The sequence below is a fragment of the Taeniopygia guttata genome, chromosome 1 (genome assembly GCF_048771995.1).
Source record: "Taeniopygia guttata chromosome 1, bTaeGut7.mat, whole genome shotgun sequence".
Classification (NCBI taxonomy): Eukaryota; Metazoa; Chordata; class Aves; order Passeriformes; family Estrildidae; genus Taeniopygia; species Taeniopygia guttata.
The window spans coordinates 98,659,550-98,675,605 of NC_133024.1; the positions used below are offsets into that span (position 1 = coordinate 98,659,550).

General features: G+C 39.8%; 1 protein-coding gene across 1 annotated transcript in view; it reads right to left on the minus strand.

Moving 5' to 3' along the window:
• Positions 1-3,616: 3,616 nt before the first annotated feature.
• Positions 3,617-16,056, minus strand: part of VEGFD (vascular endothelial growth factor D) — a 30,738-nt gene continuing 18,298 nt past the window's right edge. The window contains exons 3-7 of the mRNA XM_002197464.7: positions 12,191-12,381; positions 9,650-9,798; positions 8,326-8,423; positions 5,760-5,955; positions 3,617-4,288 (exon numbers count right to left, since the gene is read on the minus strand). Of these exons, the coding sequence (XP_002197500.2) occupies positions 4,162-4,288; positions 5,760-5,955; positions 8,326-8,423; positions 9,650-9,798; positions 12,191-12,381 (761 nt within the window). The 3' untranslated portion in view covers positions 3,617-4,161. The remainder of the gene's footprint in view (positions 4,289-5,759; positions 5,956-8,325; positions 8,424-9,649; positions 9,799-12,190; positions 12,382-16,056) is intronic.

The following is a 16,056-nucleotide window of genomic DNA, read 5'->3' on the forward strand; positions in this document are numbered from 1 at the left end:
ATATGCCTAAACAGCAAGTCATGCTGAACATAGTAATAAAAGGCCTTTCAAACTTCAAAGAGAACATTCCATTGCTCAATAACCTTCTCTCTCTGAAGGTCATTTAGTCACAGGTTAAGAGTTAATGACATCAGTCAAAAAACAGATCTGCCATGAATTTTACATACCTCATTTATTTCTTCTGAATTGTTATATTAAATATCCTAATTATAAGTCAGTCTGATGTATCAATATGAAAAATAACATAAAGCATTTATATTTTAAAGTTTGTTGAATATTCTTCAATGGAAAATCCAGGATTTCACCAACAAAATAGCATTGAACTTTTATAGATATTCACCAAAATCTAATTATCTGCATCTTCACCCAGAGCCTCCTTTTAGTCCTGGTCTTCCACATAGAGGATTTATGGCTACACCATAGAGTTAGTGGCATCCAAATATTCTTGGGGCTGTGGCAGTGAAGACCATCACACAGCACTGTCATTCACAGCACTGTGCTTTAATTCTTGAGCTTTTCCACATAGCGTTTCAATGAATGTTACAGATATGCACTACATGCTCTAATTAGGAGAGCAGGGTAGCAAAGAGCAGCACAATAGAGTCTGGCACAGGGCCTTAGGAGCAGATGATCCGCAAGGGTAGGAATTTATTGTAAAAGAAATAGGCTGCAAGATGCCTGTAGGTTGTACTAGAGATGACAATACTGCTTGAAGCATGCAGAAGTACATTCATGATGCTTCTAGAAACTAGGGCTGAGAACCCCTAAGGAGAATCCAAGTTATAAACTGGATGAAAACTTGTGTTGGCTGCTTAGGTCATGCTTTCTAGTGAATGCCACCACAAGCAGTTTCCTTTTCTGTCTCCACAGTAAGCCTAAGAACCACTCTTAACCCACAAGCTTTCAGGCACATTGCTTCTGCAAAACAGAAATCCCTCACAGGTAGAAGAATCTGTAGGGGGGTAAATTCAGTGAAAATAACACTGCATTTTACATTGATCTCCAGGTGTGTTTTTGATGATCACACATTCTCTGTTGTTTGAGCATGTCTATATCTATCCTGGTTTGGGCTGGGATAGAGTTAACTTTCTTCTGAGTAGCTGGTACAGTGCTGTGTCTTGTTTTAGTATGAGAATAATATTGATAGCACACTGGTGTTTTGGCTATTGCTAAGTAGTGCTTTTAAATTTCCCATGCTCTGACAGAGAGCAGATGCACAAGAAGCTGTAAGGAAGCACAGCCAGGATGGCTGACCTCAACAGGCCAAAGTGATATCCCATTCCATAGAATATCCTGCCCAGTATATTACCTGGGGGAGTTAGGGAAGGGGAGTCCCATCACTGCTGGGATGGACTGGGCATTGGTCAGTGGGTGCTGAGCAATTCTGTTGTATATCATTTGTGTTTCTTGGGTTTTATTCCTCTTTCTCCCCTTTCCATTACAACTTAGCAGCATTGTTATTGTTGTTGTAGCTGCTATATTTAATTTTGTTTCAATTATCAAATTATTCTTACCTTAACCCATTAGGTTTACTTTTTTTTTCCAAATGTTCCCACTAGGCTGGTGGTAGGGAAAGTGAGTCGTGGGGTACTTAGTTACCAGGTGGGATTAAACCACAACACTATCAAAAATATTTGCCTAAGTGTTTAACAAAGTGATCCACAAGATTTAAGAGCAAAAGTTTGAGGTTAAAGGTTAAACTCAGGCAGAGGCTTGGTCTGAAAGAGGCCTATGGATATAGCAAGATCTCATCTCACTCTATCACACTGGGATATTCAGTTCTGCATTGGACATCCAGGCACTGGTCTCTTTTTTCAGTGGAATGGGGAAATGTGAAAAGCTCAGAGCAGGGTTCACAGTGGTGGTCAGTGATGGTACCTTTCCAGCCTAGGTATTCTAATGGCCTATGTAATCTCTTGGAGGTTAGGTGGTTCATGTTGAAATCCCTCTCTATCTCTGTAAGAAAAGCTTTGGAACATGGTTTTTAGCCCCTCAGTGACTGCTTGATCTAAGAGCTTTCTGGGGTTGAAGCAGACTTACTTGTCTCTCTGGCAAGAGCATTCCATTCTGAAAAATGAAGTTAATATATTCACTGGTCTGGACAGGAAACCAAGAAAGCCTCTACAGATCAACACTGACAAGACACAGATGTAATTAATACAGCAGTCCAGTTGCTATACTCCAGGATAAGCTAGGAAATGTAAAAGCTTGTTTTCTTTTCACAGAATTTAGCTTTACAAATACTTTTGTGTGGTTTCACATAAAGGTGTATTTTTACTCCATATGCCTCTGGTGCTATCAGTTAAGTGTCAGGTTTGCCACTGCAGCTCCCTGGCTTTCTGAGGAGTGTGCTACAGGTGCAACTTATTGGCAACACAGCCATTTGGTCAGGGTGCCCCCAGATGAAATAAAGGAGAAGTGATGGGGAAGTTCACTCACTCCTTTCACTTCTTTCACTCCCCTGTGGAGCTCAGGGATCTCACCATCACACAGATGTTTGAATTTAGAGCCTCTTGGAGGAGCAGGAGAGATGTAAGGGTGTGCTTGTGCTGCCAGGCTGCTTCACCTGGTGTTGCACTGGGATCACCTTACCTTTCTTGTCTGTGCAGAGTTCATGCTGGTGGGATGTGTCCTTCTCTCTGGAGGAGCACCCACAGGCAGGAGCCCAGTGCAGCCCAGGGTAACCCTGCTGCAGGGGCTCCACCAGGATGCTCACAGGTCAGACTGTGCTGCTCGGTCAGAGGATCTCAGGCCAGCTCACTGAACAGAGAGCACAAACAGCCTGCAGCTATGTTTGCCAGACCTAGGTCCCAACTGGCTTAGGAAACGCTCCCAACACTCAGGATCAAATCCTAAATGCCTTACTGAGACTACGGCATGGTTAATTTTTTGGTGCTTTGTCCAGCCATTCAATCAATCTCACAGGATTTGGCTCTAATTTTATTATAAAGCAATCTATTTTTCTTGTATGAATAATAATAAAAATCTTAGTTGCACATCAGAAATCCATTTCCTGTTCCCTGTATTGTGTCAAACGTTACATCTCTGTAGCATTTGTTTCATATACTCTATTCCCTTTGTTCACAGTGCAGTGTTGAATTGGAGACTTCAGTAACTGGGAAAAAATCATACAGATGTCAAGACTATCACTTCCAGTTCAGGATTATTGCTCATAATATTTTCTCTGGACTAACTCACGCCAGACTTCAGTGGCTTAGAAAATAAAACTGCCCTTTTCTGATCTGGTTAAAGCACTGTTAATCAGGCCTCACACTGGGGAGAGGAATTTCAGTGCAAAGGAGACATTTTCATTGTGTGGTAGACTAAGAGGAAAACTTACTGAAGAGTTAGTACTAGTGTGCTGTTATCCCCTTAGAAAGATTAACACACTACACCAGGAACAAATAAATCACACAAGCTGTCAGACAGACCTGGGAAAAAAAGCTTCTTTTTTTACTGAAACTGTTGGGTCAAGTGACCTTGTTTCGACCTGGGTTTGGGCAGGAGCCAGTCCCTGTGGAACAAATGTAAGAAAACTGTACTTGAAATGGCTTTTGGGGTTTTTCTTAATTTCTTTTTGTTGGTCAGAGTTTTAAAATAACAGAGAAAAATCGAATCCACTTGAATAACTGATGTATTTATTTTCTTATATACACTTAAATATGGTACATCTGACAGTAGTTGTACAATAAACACAAAATGATAATCAAAGCTGAACAGTAGATCAAATAACTCAGTGCTGAACCTATTAGAAGCCAAATCCTGTACACTGAATTTCTGAAGAAAGTTTTACCCAGGAGCTGCATTAGCTAAGGATTCAGAGGCTAAGATTATCAAGTCTCAATTTCTGAATGACTGGCTGGAGACTGTGACTCTATTTCCAATACACAGTTTCATCTTCCATAATGTAACATTGAACTGGTACTTTCCAATCTTTCTTCCATGCAGTTAGAAATTCATCAGCTGTTGTTACCTCTTAGAGAAAAATTACCCATGTCCCAGAGGATTCACTTGCAGTTAGTGATTACTCTAATAAATAAATGCAGACTGTATTAATTCTTCTGCTATTAATGTGGAAGATGTTCGTGTTTACTATTGTTTGAAAGTCAGTGACAGCTACTTTGCGAAGCAATGGATTTTCAAAGAAAAGGGGAAGCTCAGTCAAGGAGTTTCTCTGCTTTGGGACCCATGAGAACCTCTCTTCTCTTTTGGACAACGACAATGCCTGGAACACACTGGTTTGGCAGTTGGGCATGTTCTGGGTTGGGATGGACATCTGTCTTCACAACTGTTTGATAAAGGAGAAAGAACACAAAAGAGAAAAGCATTTTAATATGAAAATTCTTCACTGTCACATTTCTCAACCTTTTCATCATTGAACACTGCAATGCTCCCTACACACTGTTTGGGAAAGTGTTGACATTCTACAGCACAGGGAGACAAGAATTTACTGCCTCACAGTTTCTGACTACAGCAACATGTCTTGCAGTGGTCCGTTTGTCCAGATTCACAACTTAAGTGATACTTTCCTTTCTTGAGACCAGCGAAGTCCTGAGGGTTAGCACTGGATACTGCCGCCCTTGGACTCTGCAAAGTAGCTGATCTCACTTCATGATTCAGCTTTGATCCTCCAGAAATACTGCATGGAAATCTGGCACTGAGGTCCTGCATCCAGATTACAGGAATTTCTAGATGCCAAATCCATGTAAACAGATTATTACATTGCTCCCCTCCCACCTGTCTGAAACATATAAATAACCAATTCCTTCATGCTCATTTTTAGCTCTGCTCTTTTAGCTATTTTTATACTTGCCAACTATTTTGTGTTTGTTTTTGTTTTCAAAGCCGAACCTGAAGATGCAAATGTTAATTCTTCCACAGCATCTTCCCTGTGAATGAATCTATGAAGCCACTGGGAGTGGACCCTGTGGGTGACCACTCAGTGAGCTACAGCTCTGCTAAGGTGCCCAGGGAAACTGGATGCTGACTATCCTTACATAAACTTCAAGACTAAGCTACTGCATGCTCCTGGGTCTCTACACAGGATCAAAGCTTTCTGAAAAATTAAAATTAACTTATCCATGAGGGCATTTTCTATCTGAGATTTGACACTGAAACCTCAAAACTAATAATACAAACAGATTAGGGAAATTCATGGAGTATAGTAGCCCCAGAACAATTTTCCTGCTTCTCGGTGGGATCAGAGCTGGTTGAGTAGATTTATATGTCTACAAAATTGCATTAGGTTTAGAAAATTACTCATTCTGAGGACAAACTGGATAAGGAATGTGCCGTGTGCTCTGTGTGCAAATTTAGGGAGCCTTTGTCCCTAACCATCCATGAGATTGCCTTCAGCTGGCACAGAGAACAGCTGGCACAGGATGGGTTCTGCCTACCTACAAGACTCCGTATCTCATTGCAAAAACTAACACCAGCTGTAGTACAGTTTTAATCATCATTCCCTAAAGATTAGCAAAAAAAAAAAAAAAGGTAGTAAGTATTGACACTTGAATAGCGGCCTTATCCAAATTTCTTAAAAATACAAAGAAACCTTAGATTCCTTTTATATGGTATCATCATTATTATTATTATTATTATTATTATTATTATTATTATTATTATTATTATTATTATTATTATTATTATATCCCTAGCTTCAGCAAGGTATTTTATCCCAAGTGGACCTCCCAGCCAATTAAGTACTTGCACCTCTAATTCAGCTCTTGCAATGTAGACACTGAATAGCAAGGATCACTTACCTGCAGGTTTCAGCATGAAATATCTTGTGTTTTAGAGCACAGCTCTCCTGGCTCTCCCTACACAAATAGCAGCTGCAGTTCTCTTTACTTTGAAAGAAATCTGTGGGACACTTATGTCTACAGATGCATTCACAGTTTTCTTCATCAAATTCCATATGTTGTCCACACATAGCCAGCTCAGCAAGAGGAGGGAGTCCTGCAATAGCACATATATATTTTTGCAGTAAGCTTTACATGACTAAATTCTGCTTTTGAAGAGACTCTATATGTTCTATATTCATTAGGACTCACACATGTACTTTCTGATAGATTCTAGACTTCACAACTTCTGTTGCAACTTCCTGTGCAGAAAAGGACTTGAGAGGATTGTGCTGATTTCACTTTATTCTAATACCGCTATTTCTTGTGGGTTGAACTTAGCACAAAAAAAAAAAAAAAAAAAAAAATGGGACATGTATATTGCAAGAGCCTACTTTTATGTTTTGGAATGCACAAATATTTACTGGACAGCAAGTTTTAAAAAGATAATTTCAAAAAGGATTTAGTCTGCACCCGTGACAAAAAGGCACATCCATGCGAAGTGCCACACCCGCCACATGTGTACTTCACTATACAGTCACTGCAGAAATTTTTAAGCAGTAATACTATGTCTATTAGGGGCAAACTGGCCTAGCACTTGAACAAGGAGCACATTCATAACATTCATATTTGTCAAAGATGAAAGAAAATACTTTGTTTCAGAAAAAAAAGCCAAAACAGCAAAGGGAACTCACTGTCTAATATCTTCCCTGAAAATGCACATCTGGACTACAATATGAGGCTAATCCTAGCAAAAAGGGAACACATTTTGTGAAAGCTTTATTAAAATGCAAGCAGCACATCCCTGGTTAAAGGTCATGGCATATAAGGTGTCATTGGGAAGGTAATTTCCTGTGGCTTTACAATTAGCTCTTGTATATAACCTATGGAATGTGAAATGTATCTGCACCTCTGCCATCTGATCCCTGATCTCAGTGGGCAGACAAGGCTTGCACCTTACTTGAAAGAAGCTTTCATTATTATTTACTCAATGATGAAAAAACAGTATCTCAACAGAATAAAACCTAAGGCCTATTGAAAGTAAGGAAGGAGTCTGCCCAAAATTCTTGGAAGACAAACCCTTTCCTTGGGGTGATATAGCTTGGCATGTGTGAAGTAGTGTTGAGTGTTTCAATCTCACTTTGTTTCAACATCAAAGACAGATTTAAAGTTATTTTGTCCCAGCCACTTGCCAAACACAATGTACTTCAGAGAATGATATTTCTTCTGAGGAAGTATTGAGTCTATGTCAACAAAGGCCATAATTACACAAGCCACAGATTTTAATGCTCCAAGCTGACTTTTCAAAAGACTCTGAGGTAGGAGGGCTCTGGCTATTCTCAGTCCTTCAGACTCAGTCTAAAACAGAGTACTAATCTTTTTTTGGACAGAAAAGTCTAACTTTTGTTTGACTGCCTAACCTGATAGTCAGAGTGAAACTACTATGCAAATTATTTCTTGCTTATTAACATTAGGAGACTGCAATCAGTAGACCAGTTTATGAGGTTTTTCAGCTTTATTTTAGTTTGCTAGTCTAGGAATTGCTCGCCAGATGTATTGTTTTCTTGAATGGTTTATTCTTTCTCTTGCTGAATGTAGCTTAAAGCACAAAGGCATGGTTTCCTTCTCTGTTTCCTCTAGTGCTATGATCATGTTATTTTGACCAATACAATTTCCTGAGAAAAACAATTTTTAAAAACCTTACACAGGACTTGGAGAAAATTTTATTTCTCTTAGTATTTATTGTTAGTAAATATGTTTAGACTTGCAAAATCACCACCCAGAATATTTCCTGCAATTTTCTTTGAGAAATTAAAATTTTACAGAAGCAGAGAATAAAAGGCAGTTGCTATTCTTCTACATTTTTTATCCTTTTCCATTTCCTTCCACAGTTCTGAAGAAGTATACATACATGCTCCTGCATATGTAGGGTATATCAGTTTGAAAGATTGCTAAATTACTTAAGATTACCATTAAAAATACTGAAATATTTTGAAAGGTCATATACTTTTTTGCACTGACTACAGCTAACATGCAGGCCTGGTTTTGTCTATCTTATTGCTTATTAATTATTTTATTAAGAACTAAAAATAAAATTAAAAAATAAATTAGTACCTGCCCCATGCAATGTATTCTAGGGTATTTTTTTCTACAGTTATGTTTCCCTAATGCCAATCATACAATTTAAGGTGCATGTGAATTAAAAATTTGTACAGGGTGCCTACTTCACAAAATCTTCCAAACACTTTCCTATGTCCTGCTCAGATTGCTGATACAGAGAGACTAAAACATCCAAGCAAAAAAACATGAGCATATGTGTGTTTATTTTCAGGTAAGTTTCCAAACCATAATCCAGGTCTATCTAGGGATATGGAATAACAACTTTAACTCTCTTAATGTAAAAAAAAAAGTGAGGAGAAGACCAGAATGAGAGACAGAGAGCTTGGAGATAGTATGCAAAAGTGTCTCTTTGTCATTCCATCTTTACCTTCTCGTCTGTTGGAGTGCTGTGTGTCTATAACACATTCACATTTGTCACTATCCCAAATCCATCCATTATGGCAAAATTTATTGGTAAAGGGGCATCTAGAAGAAAGAGAAATTGAGAGAGGAATTAAAAAAATATTTAGGAGCATCGGAGTAGGCATTTGGCAAAATGAGCTGCTGGTGTGCTGGGTCTGCCATCCATCCCACATGAAGGCCTGGCACCTGTGTGCATTATTGCTGCAAAAAGAAAGAAAGGGGTCTGGCTGGTTCTGATGACAGTAGGGAGCTCTCTGGCTTAGGAAAAAGCTACAGTTTTTCTGCTCCACTTTTCTCTATAAAACAGCTTTACCCCAGGCAGGGTGGTCTTTGTCCTGCAGCATTCATGTTGTGTGACTTTACTGAATTTTGCCTTGCTGCCAGAAGGTTCAGTTCCAGTTTAATTTGCCCATGCTCATGGATGCCCAGGGGACTATTTCAGTGTCAGAGGAACAGATTGACTTTCAGGCCCTTTGCTCTGAGAAGGAAACTCACAAACTGAAAAAAGACTGAGGTTCTTCTGTATTTGTCAAGAAAGAAGATTCAGAGTGGCCAGCAGGCTGAGGGAGGGCTGGAGTGACATTTTGCTGAAATGATGCCTCTCACCACCCCATGTCCAACTGAAGGGCAGTGATGGGGATAAGCTGAATTTAGGGCTTGACAGAGATTTTTGAGCTGACTTCCAGTGAGTCATGCAAGCTATTTCATTTTCTAGAGCCTTTGTTTAATTTATGTAGCCTTTCTTTACCAGGAGTACTAGTATGTTATGCCACATTTTGGAGTGAGATGTGAAGTGACTTTTCTCCCATCCATAAGCCTGATAGATGCAAACCAAGACTGGATCAAAAAGTGAAAAGCCAAGATTCACATTGCTTCTGACCCAAGGTGCCATAAAGTATGACAGAGGGCTTTAGCCTGAGCACAGAACTCAGTGTGCACTGGCTAAATAATGCACAAGCAGAGTTACTGTGCCAGGCTGAAATCATCTATGCACATATTCTCAAATAGCTGCAGTGGAACATAGTGCCAATAGGAGCACTTTGAGTCCCTGCTAAAGAACCTAAATATCTTAGTGACTCCATAAGCTGCTAAACTAGCCTACAGTTTGTTGGATTCTGATGACCATTCACTTAAAATTCACACGGTTTGGGTGAACTTTCTAAGGCTGAGTGATAACCAAATTATTCAGAAAAACTGTTGGGATAACAGAAAGAGAATAAACCATTATAACATGCAAATCAGGACAAAAAAAATTCAATGTCTAGAAGTTTGCAAATGAGGGAACTTACCCATCTTCTTCTGGGTACTGGACAGATCTTCGTATGATGGTGTACTGGTGGCGCTGGGTGTTTGATGTACACTTACAGGCTGTGTGATTGGCAATTTTGATGGGCACAGGCTCAGGAACACTTGTCAAGGGAACCGAGATTTCAAAGAGCTAGATGGCACAAAGAGCATTTATTTTTCAGTTTCCATTCTACAGTTAATAGTTATTAATAATTACCATTTTAAAGAAAAATCTTGTATTCCTTTCCACCACTTCTCCCACCCTTGCTCTTATCTAGAGATAGTTACCAAAAATATAAATGAGCAGAAGTGCACTGAGGGTTTTGAAGAGTAAGCAATGCCCATCAAGGTAGGGACGTGCCAAAATGGGCATTCTAGTGTTGTATTACAACTATTAAACACCCAAGACTACTCAAAATTATTTGCAAGCAAACACAAAAACCTATTTTGGATGCTAGGGGCAAATGGGAAAGAGGTAGGTGTTGAGAACTTTGTTTTTGGTTGTGCCATCAGATGAGTCTCTACTACTTACAGAGACAGCTACTTAACTGTCCTTGGGTATAATCACAGTATGCATCTTTAGGGACCTAACCTAACCCCCACAGCCTCCTCAGAGAGGGAAGAAACAGGAGTAAATAGAGGAAAGTTCACTTCAGCTGGGTTTCTGCAGGGAATTATCCTGGAAATGTCTCTCTGTTGATACAGCAGGAGCTTGAGGAGAAAAGCAGCCTGCTTTCAGCGCATCCAGATTGTTGAGTGAGCTCTGAGTAGGCCTGAGGAGGCTCTGGTTCCTTGGGCAGCTAGGTGTAGGATCTGCTGAAGGGATCCATACCCCCTCTGCCTCTCAAACCAGCTTCCTTCCCATGGAAATCAAAGCATTGAGCATGTCTTGGTGTGCCAGCATGTCTCGGCTTAAAGCTGCATCCACCTGCAGGGGCTGAGTATTCCTAAGCAGACTGCTTAGGCATTAAAACTTGCATGTTGCAGTGTCTAACTTCAGGTGGCATCAATAACCTCCAGTCAATATTTTATACCAAGGGAAAAAATCCTCTCACTAATATGGGAATATGGGAATATGAAAATAATTCCATTAGGTGAATAAATCTGAAGTAATGGTGGTGTATCCAGAAATGGAACTTACCTGGGGACTTTTGAGGGAATGATTATTTTGAAGGATGCTAAAGGAATGTTACACTCTGCAAAATTGCAGTTTTTCAACAAACTTATGAACTGCTGCTCAAAAACCACAAAAATAAACAAATACTTCTTAGCCTGACCTAGCTCCCTGAGCTGATCAGATGTGTTTTGTGTGTGGCCATCAGCTCATAACAGCTTTCTCCTTCTGGTGTGGAATGAAAGCAACTAATGAGCATTGACGCAAGAAGGACAGGCCCTGATTTATTTTACTCCAGCTATATTCCAGTACAACCAGACACAGTGGAATTACATTCCAGCAAACACAAAATAAATACAGAAGTGAACTGGACCTGTTCCCCATAAGGGCTTCAATTTTCTTTTTGAAACAATTGCCCTTGATCTTTATTATGATTTAAAGAAAAGGTTTTTTTTTTTTCACAAGTAGAGTTTCATTTATTATGCCAAGTGAAATAGAAATGCACAAGAAAAAGGTTTATCAAAGAGTGTCCTGTGCTTCATCTGTGGGTATGAATCATAGAATCATAGAAAGGCTGGTTGGAAGGGACCTTAAAGATCAGTTCCAACCCCTTACCCCCTCCCATGGGCACGGGTGCATAGACCAGACTGCTGATGAACAATGGATGGTTTCTTCCACAGAGTGGACTGAAAATACTAAACCTGGAGCTCTGCTCAGTCACCCACTGGAGCAAGATATCTCTGCACATAGCCTCTAGTGGGAATCTACAGAAAAAAAGCTGTCTGACTACTCTATGCTCAGTTTTTGGGACTGGTCATTGAAACTTGGGTATCGCCTGTTGCACCTATTTAGTAATTGATGACTGGTTTATGCCTTTCTTTCCCTAAGACGTGTGTGATTTGGAGCATTCAGATCCTGGGGCATGCTTATTAAGAGCATCTGGTCTCTCCTGATGAATATGTCTCTTTTTTTGGCTTGCAAAATTACACATCCAAAATTGTTAGCCAGGCCTCTTGGCACAGATGATAATGTTGAAATACAGCAGCCCAACACAACAAAATTTCCTGGGGTTAAACATTGGATACAGAGGATTCCTAGGAGACAATGCTCTCAAGGAGTCCCCAGTCCAAGTAACAATATTTTAAAGAAGGTTCTAACTTCTGATTATCATGAGCCTGCAGTCACTTTCTCAGGACCTAATTTTCCATCTCTGCACATATATAAACAATTTTTAATAATGCAACATGAACGTAAAATGCTATTGCACACTCCTGCGTTCACTCCACATGGATAAAAAATTAATTCTTCTGTTTGTTATGATAGTGGAGACAGATCTTTCATAACAGGATCTCAGAAACCAAACATCCTCCTTCCCCTCCCTTTTTGGTGAGCCAGGGTAAAAAGAAAACAGATGAACAGCCTCATTTACCGTTTTCGACACGTAAGTTGTACTTGTATTCATGCAGCTGAGACTCTCCTCGTTGCAGCAGCCTCCACATCTGAACACGTTCACACAGGGAGGCTTGAAAAATTTGTTGGTTGTTGTACCCAGCTCTTTGGCAACTTCCACACAGGTTTCCCTTGGCACACACTGAGTCTTTTGCCATTCTTCATCTATGACTGGAGAAAAGAGCATTTTTATGAACAATCATGGCAAAGTTAAACCTCTTGATTAGTGAAGCAAAAGCATTATATAAATAAAAATGAAGTGCTGGCAGGCCATTTGCACTTACTTGGATCTATTTGCACTTATTTGGATCAATCTAAGGACCAGAGGGAGTCTGAGTGCAAAATTATCCCAGTAACTTACACCAGCTGCACTGGCAGAGAGTTGTTGCATTTATCTGCCTTTAGCTTTTAATGCAAATGACCAAAATCTCTGTTCTTTGCAGCAGATCAGGTAGAGCTGCATTGATTTCCCTTAGCTGAGACTCCCCAGTTCCTCAGTGTCTGTCTGACCAAGCTGCCCCACACCCTGTTCCCCTTTGCTCCAGGGTAGCCTTCCTTACTGTCACTTTATCCTCTCTCTGAGTGCACCCCAGCACAGACCCAGCAGGGCCTGGGCCTTAGTGCAAAAGCACATTAATGATTACCAGATTCTGGTCAGAGGGTTTGAGTACTCCTGGTGGATGTCAGCCAGAGAGCACAGTTTCCAAAATGCCCAGTGAAATCCAAGACAAACAGTCTCACACCTCAGTACCATCAGGGGGTTCAAGGCTGAATAACAGGAATATGAATTCAAGCATGAGTCGTCTATTCAAAACACCAGGGCATCTTTCAAATTCTGAATTGCTGTAGACTAGTAGACCAGGCTTGAGTGATTTGTCAAATTCTGAGAAGGAATAATGCATTAACTGCCTGAACCAGACAGAGAAAAAAGTGACATTTACCTAATAAACATAATACAGAATGGAGTTCTGTCAAGAGCTGGCTCTCCTTTTTTTGCCTTCTGCTTACTTGATTCAAGTTATGGAATTGCTCATGAGTCATCAATGCTTATGCTTTATGTTCTTCTTAAAATGATGAAAAACATTTTTCTTCTTTACCCCTTACATCAGGTTTGTGAAAGATGAAAACAACTTTTATACTATTAAAAAAATGCTCTATCTTCCAGTGCAGCCCAGCTCCCTACTACTGTAAAAGCAGTGCCTACATTTACAGTGAAGTTCTGAGAAAAAAGAAATCTTGGAATACTTTTAACCTACATGCTATACCTTGGCTTCAGGTGAAGATCTATTTTTATCATTCCTGACTTTCCTTTACTTATCTTTAACTTTTTTTTTCAATTGACAAATAATTTTGTTTACGCCTGCAAAGTCCTTCAATATGGTTAATTTGCTCCATTTTTCAGTCATGCAGAGAGTACAAGAAATAAGAGTTTGGTGTCTGAATTGTGCAGAAGAGGCATAAATTAAGAGAAGAATAATCATTACAACTAATATAATTTTCTAGAGTAATGCTAGTTCTATCAAAACACCAATCTCATCCTAACATTAAAATAGAAAATAGAGTGTTTGCCAGACTCACTAATGTATGTGCAAGTAATCACTTCAGATGTCACTTGAATGAGCATAAGCAGCTATGACCTTTCCAGCTACACACGTCCTCACTTTATTAACCACTTCTTTAGTAGAAGGGCTGTTACAGGAACTGGCTGCCAAGCAACTGAGTGTCACATTTTGTTCAGAAGCCCTGTTGTCACCCTGGTCATTTCTGAGACCAAGCACAGAGCAGTTTCTGAGAAATTTGTTGGTGATACAGTCTCCAGCTGGTCAGTGCTGCAGTCCTTAGTGATTGAGCAGCTTAGGGGAGACTGTGGTTAGATGAAGTGACACAAAATTTCAGTGAATTCATCGTTAAAGCTTTAGAAAGGAGGAACAAAGTCCTGAATTTTCCCTGATGGAGTTTGGAGCACCATGGAAGATACTCTAGTGAAACAATGATAAGTCTTGACCCAGCCTTCTCATCAGAACATTTTATTAAAACAAAACAGATGCACTTGGCAGAAAGGTCACTGTTTAATGACTGGAAGGGGTGTGGGAAAGAAGTACATGTTTATGGGCTTGTGTTTTTTTAAAAGGAGCTTTAGTACCTTGAACATATTAATATATTAGAACAAAAGTACTTTCTGTCCTGAGATAACTCCACTTTGAATGGAAGAATGGCCAGCCCCAATGGGCTTTTTTAAACTTGAATTTCAGCACCTTGACTTTTAATGAGAAAGCTGACATCTCTGTGTCTAAATTTAGACTTTCAAATGGAAAATAGGAAGCAAGCTAATAGTTGTTCCAAGCAGAAAACTCGATCAATATGACCACAGTAAAATAGAACCACAAAACAGTTTAGCTGGGACTGGGAAGGGACCTTAAAGATCATCTAATTCCAACCCCTCTGCTGTGCGCAGGAACACCTTCCTCTAGACTAGGATGCTTAGTCTTCAATCCAGCCAGGTCCTGAACACCTCCAGGAATGTGTCATCCACAGCTTCTCTGGGCAACCTGTTCCAGTGTTTTCCTAATATCTAATCTAAACTTACCCTCTTTTAGCTTCACTGCATACCCTTGGGAAAAGTCACTCTCCAGCTGTCTTGCAGCTCCCTCTTAGGTACTGGAAGGCTGCAATTAGATCTCCATGGAGCCTTCTCTTCTCCAGGCTGAACAGCCCCAACTCTCTTACCCTGACTTCATAGGAGAGGTGCTCCAGCCTTGTGACCATCTCAAATAATTCACAGCACACTAAATGTCATAGTGACCTTATTATCGGAACATTATTTACGTTATAAATATTGAGTTACATTATTCTGCCATTGAAAAATGGCCATTTCAATGTTCTCTGCCTCAGTAACATTTAATAACATCCCCTTTTGTCATGCTGTTTTGACAAAAGGGATGTTTTAGTTTTGCAGAAATGTTGGTGTTCACTAAATGAGCAACAGTGAGTAGAGGATTACACCACTTGCCTCTGGGTGCTCCTAATAACTCTATGGATTTTTAATGTTTTTGAATTACAAAGCTATATAAGCAAAATGTTTATCACTATTAAAAGCTTTCTTAATTGTTCTTCATGTGTGTATTTGTTTTAACTTTTTTCTGTATAAAATTTCTGTGAAAAGCATAAAGCTATGCCTGTGATGTGAAAATCCTCTTCAGACAGGCACTTGTATACACATTTCTGTGTTGTGGCTCAGGGAAGCAATTTAAGGCCTTTGTTCAGACATCATTTAGCTGAGTAATGGTGTGTGAATGAGGCTGGAGTTGTTGTAAAAGTGGTATTGGAACAGGATCAGTAATATCTGATTTCCCAAAAGGAAAGTGATATGATAATATCACAGCAGCATGAAAACAAAGATTATCTCAGCCTGTCCTTCATTAGGCTACAGTTTAGCTTTGCTGTAGGATGTCCATTTGCTGGACCAAAATGTAGTAACTGATCCTTTGTTTTACATCCATGAATATATAATGTCCCCTGAGCATCACAGCTACAAGGAACAATACCCATACTTGTTCCAGATGGAAGGAGTAGGTTGTGATTCTCCACTTTTAGTTGTTGGTTGGTTGCCTCAAGGTCTTCTTTTCTCTGGAAAAACTTTCTTCAACAGATCGAGGTTAGGGCAACACCTTTTTTCTCTCAATTCCCACACAGACACTGCTGCTGGTGCAGTGCCTTGTATCAGAGCACACCTAATAAAAAGGATTTCTATGCCTGCAGTAAAGTTTATTCATTTCTGCCTGCAAGCAAGTTCTGAGATGTAGCACAAAGCTGCCCTTCAGCCCCTCATCCAGTCATTCTGGCCTG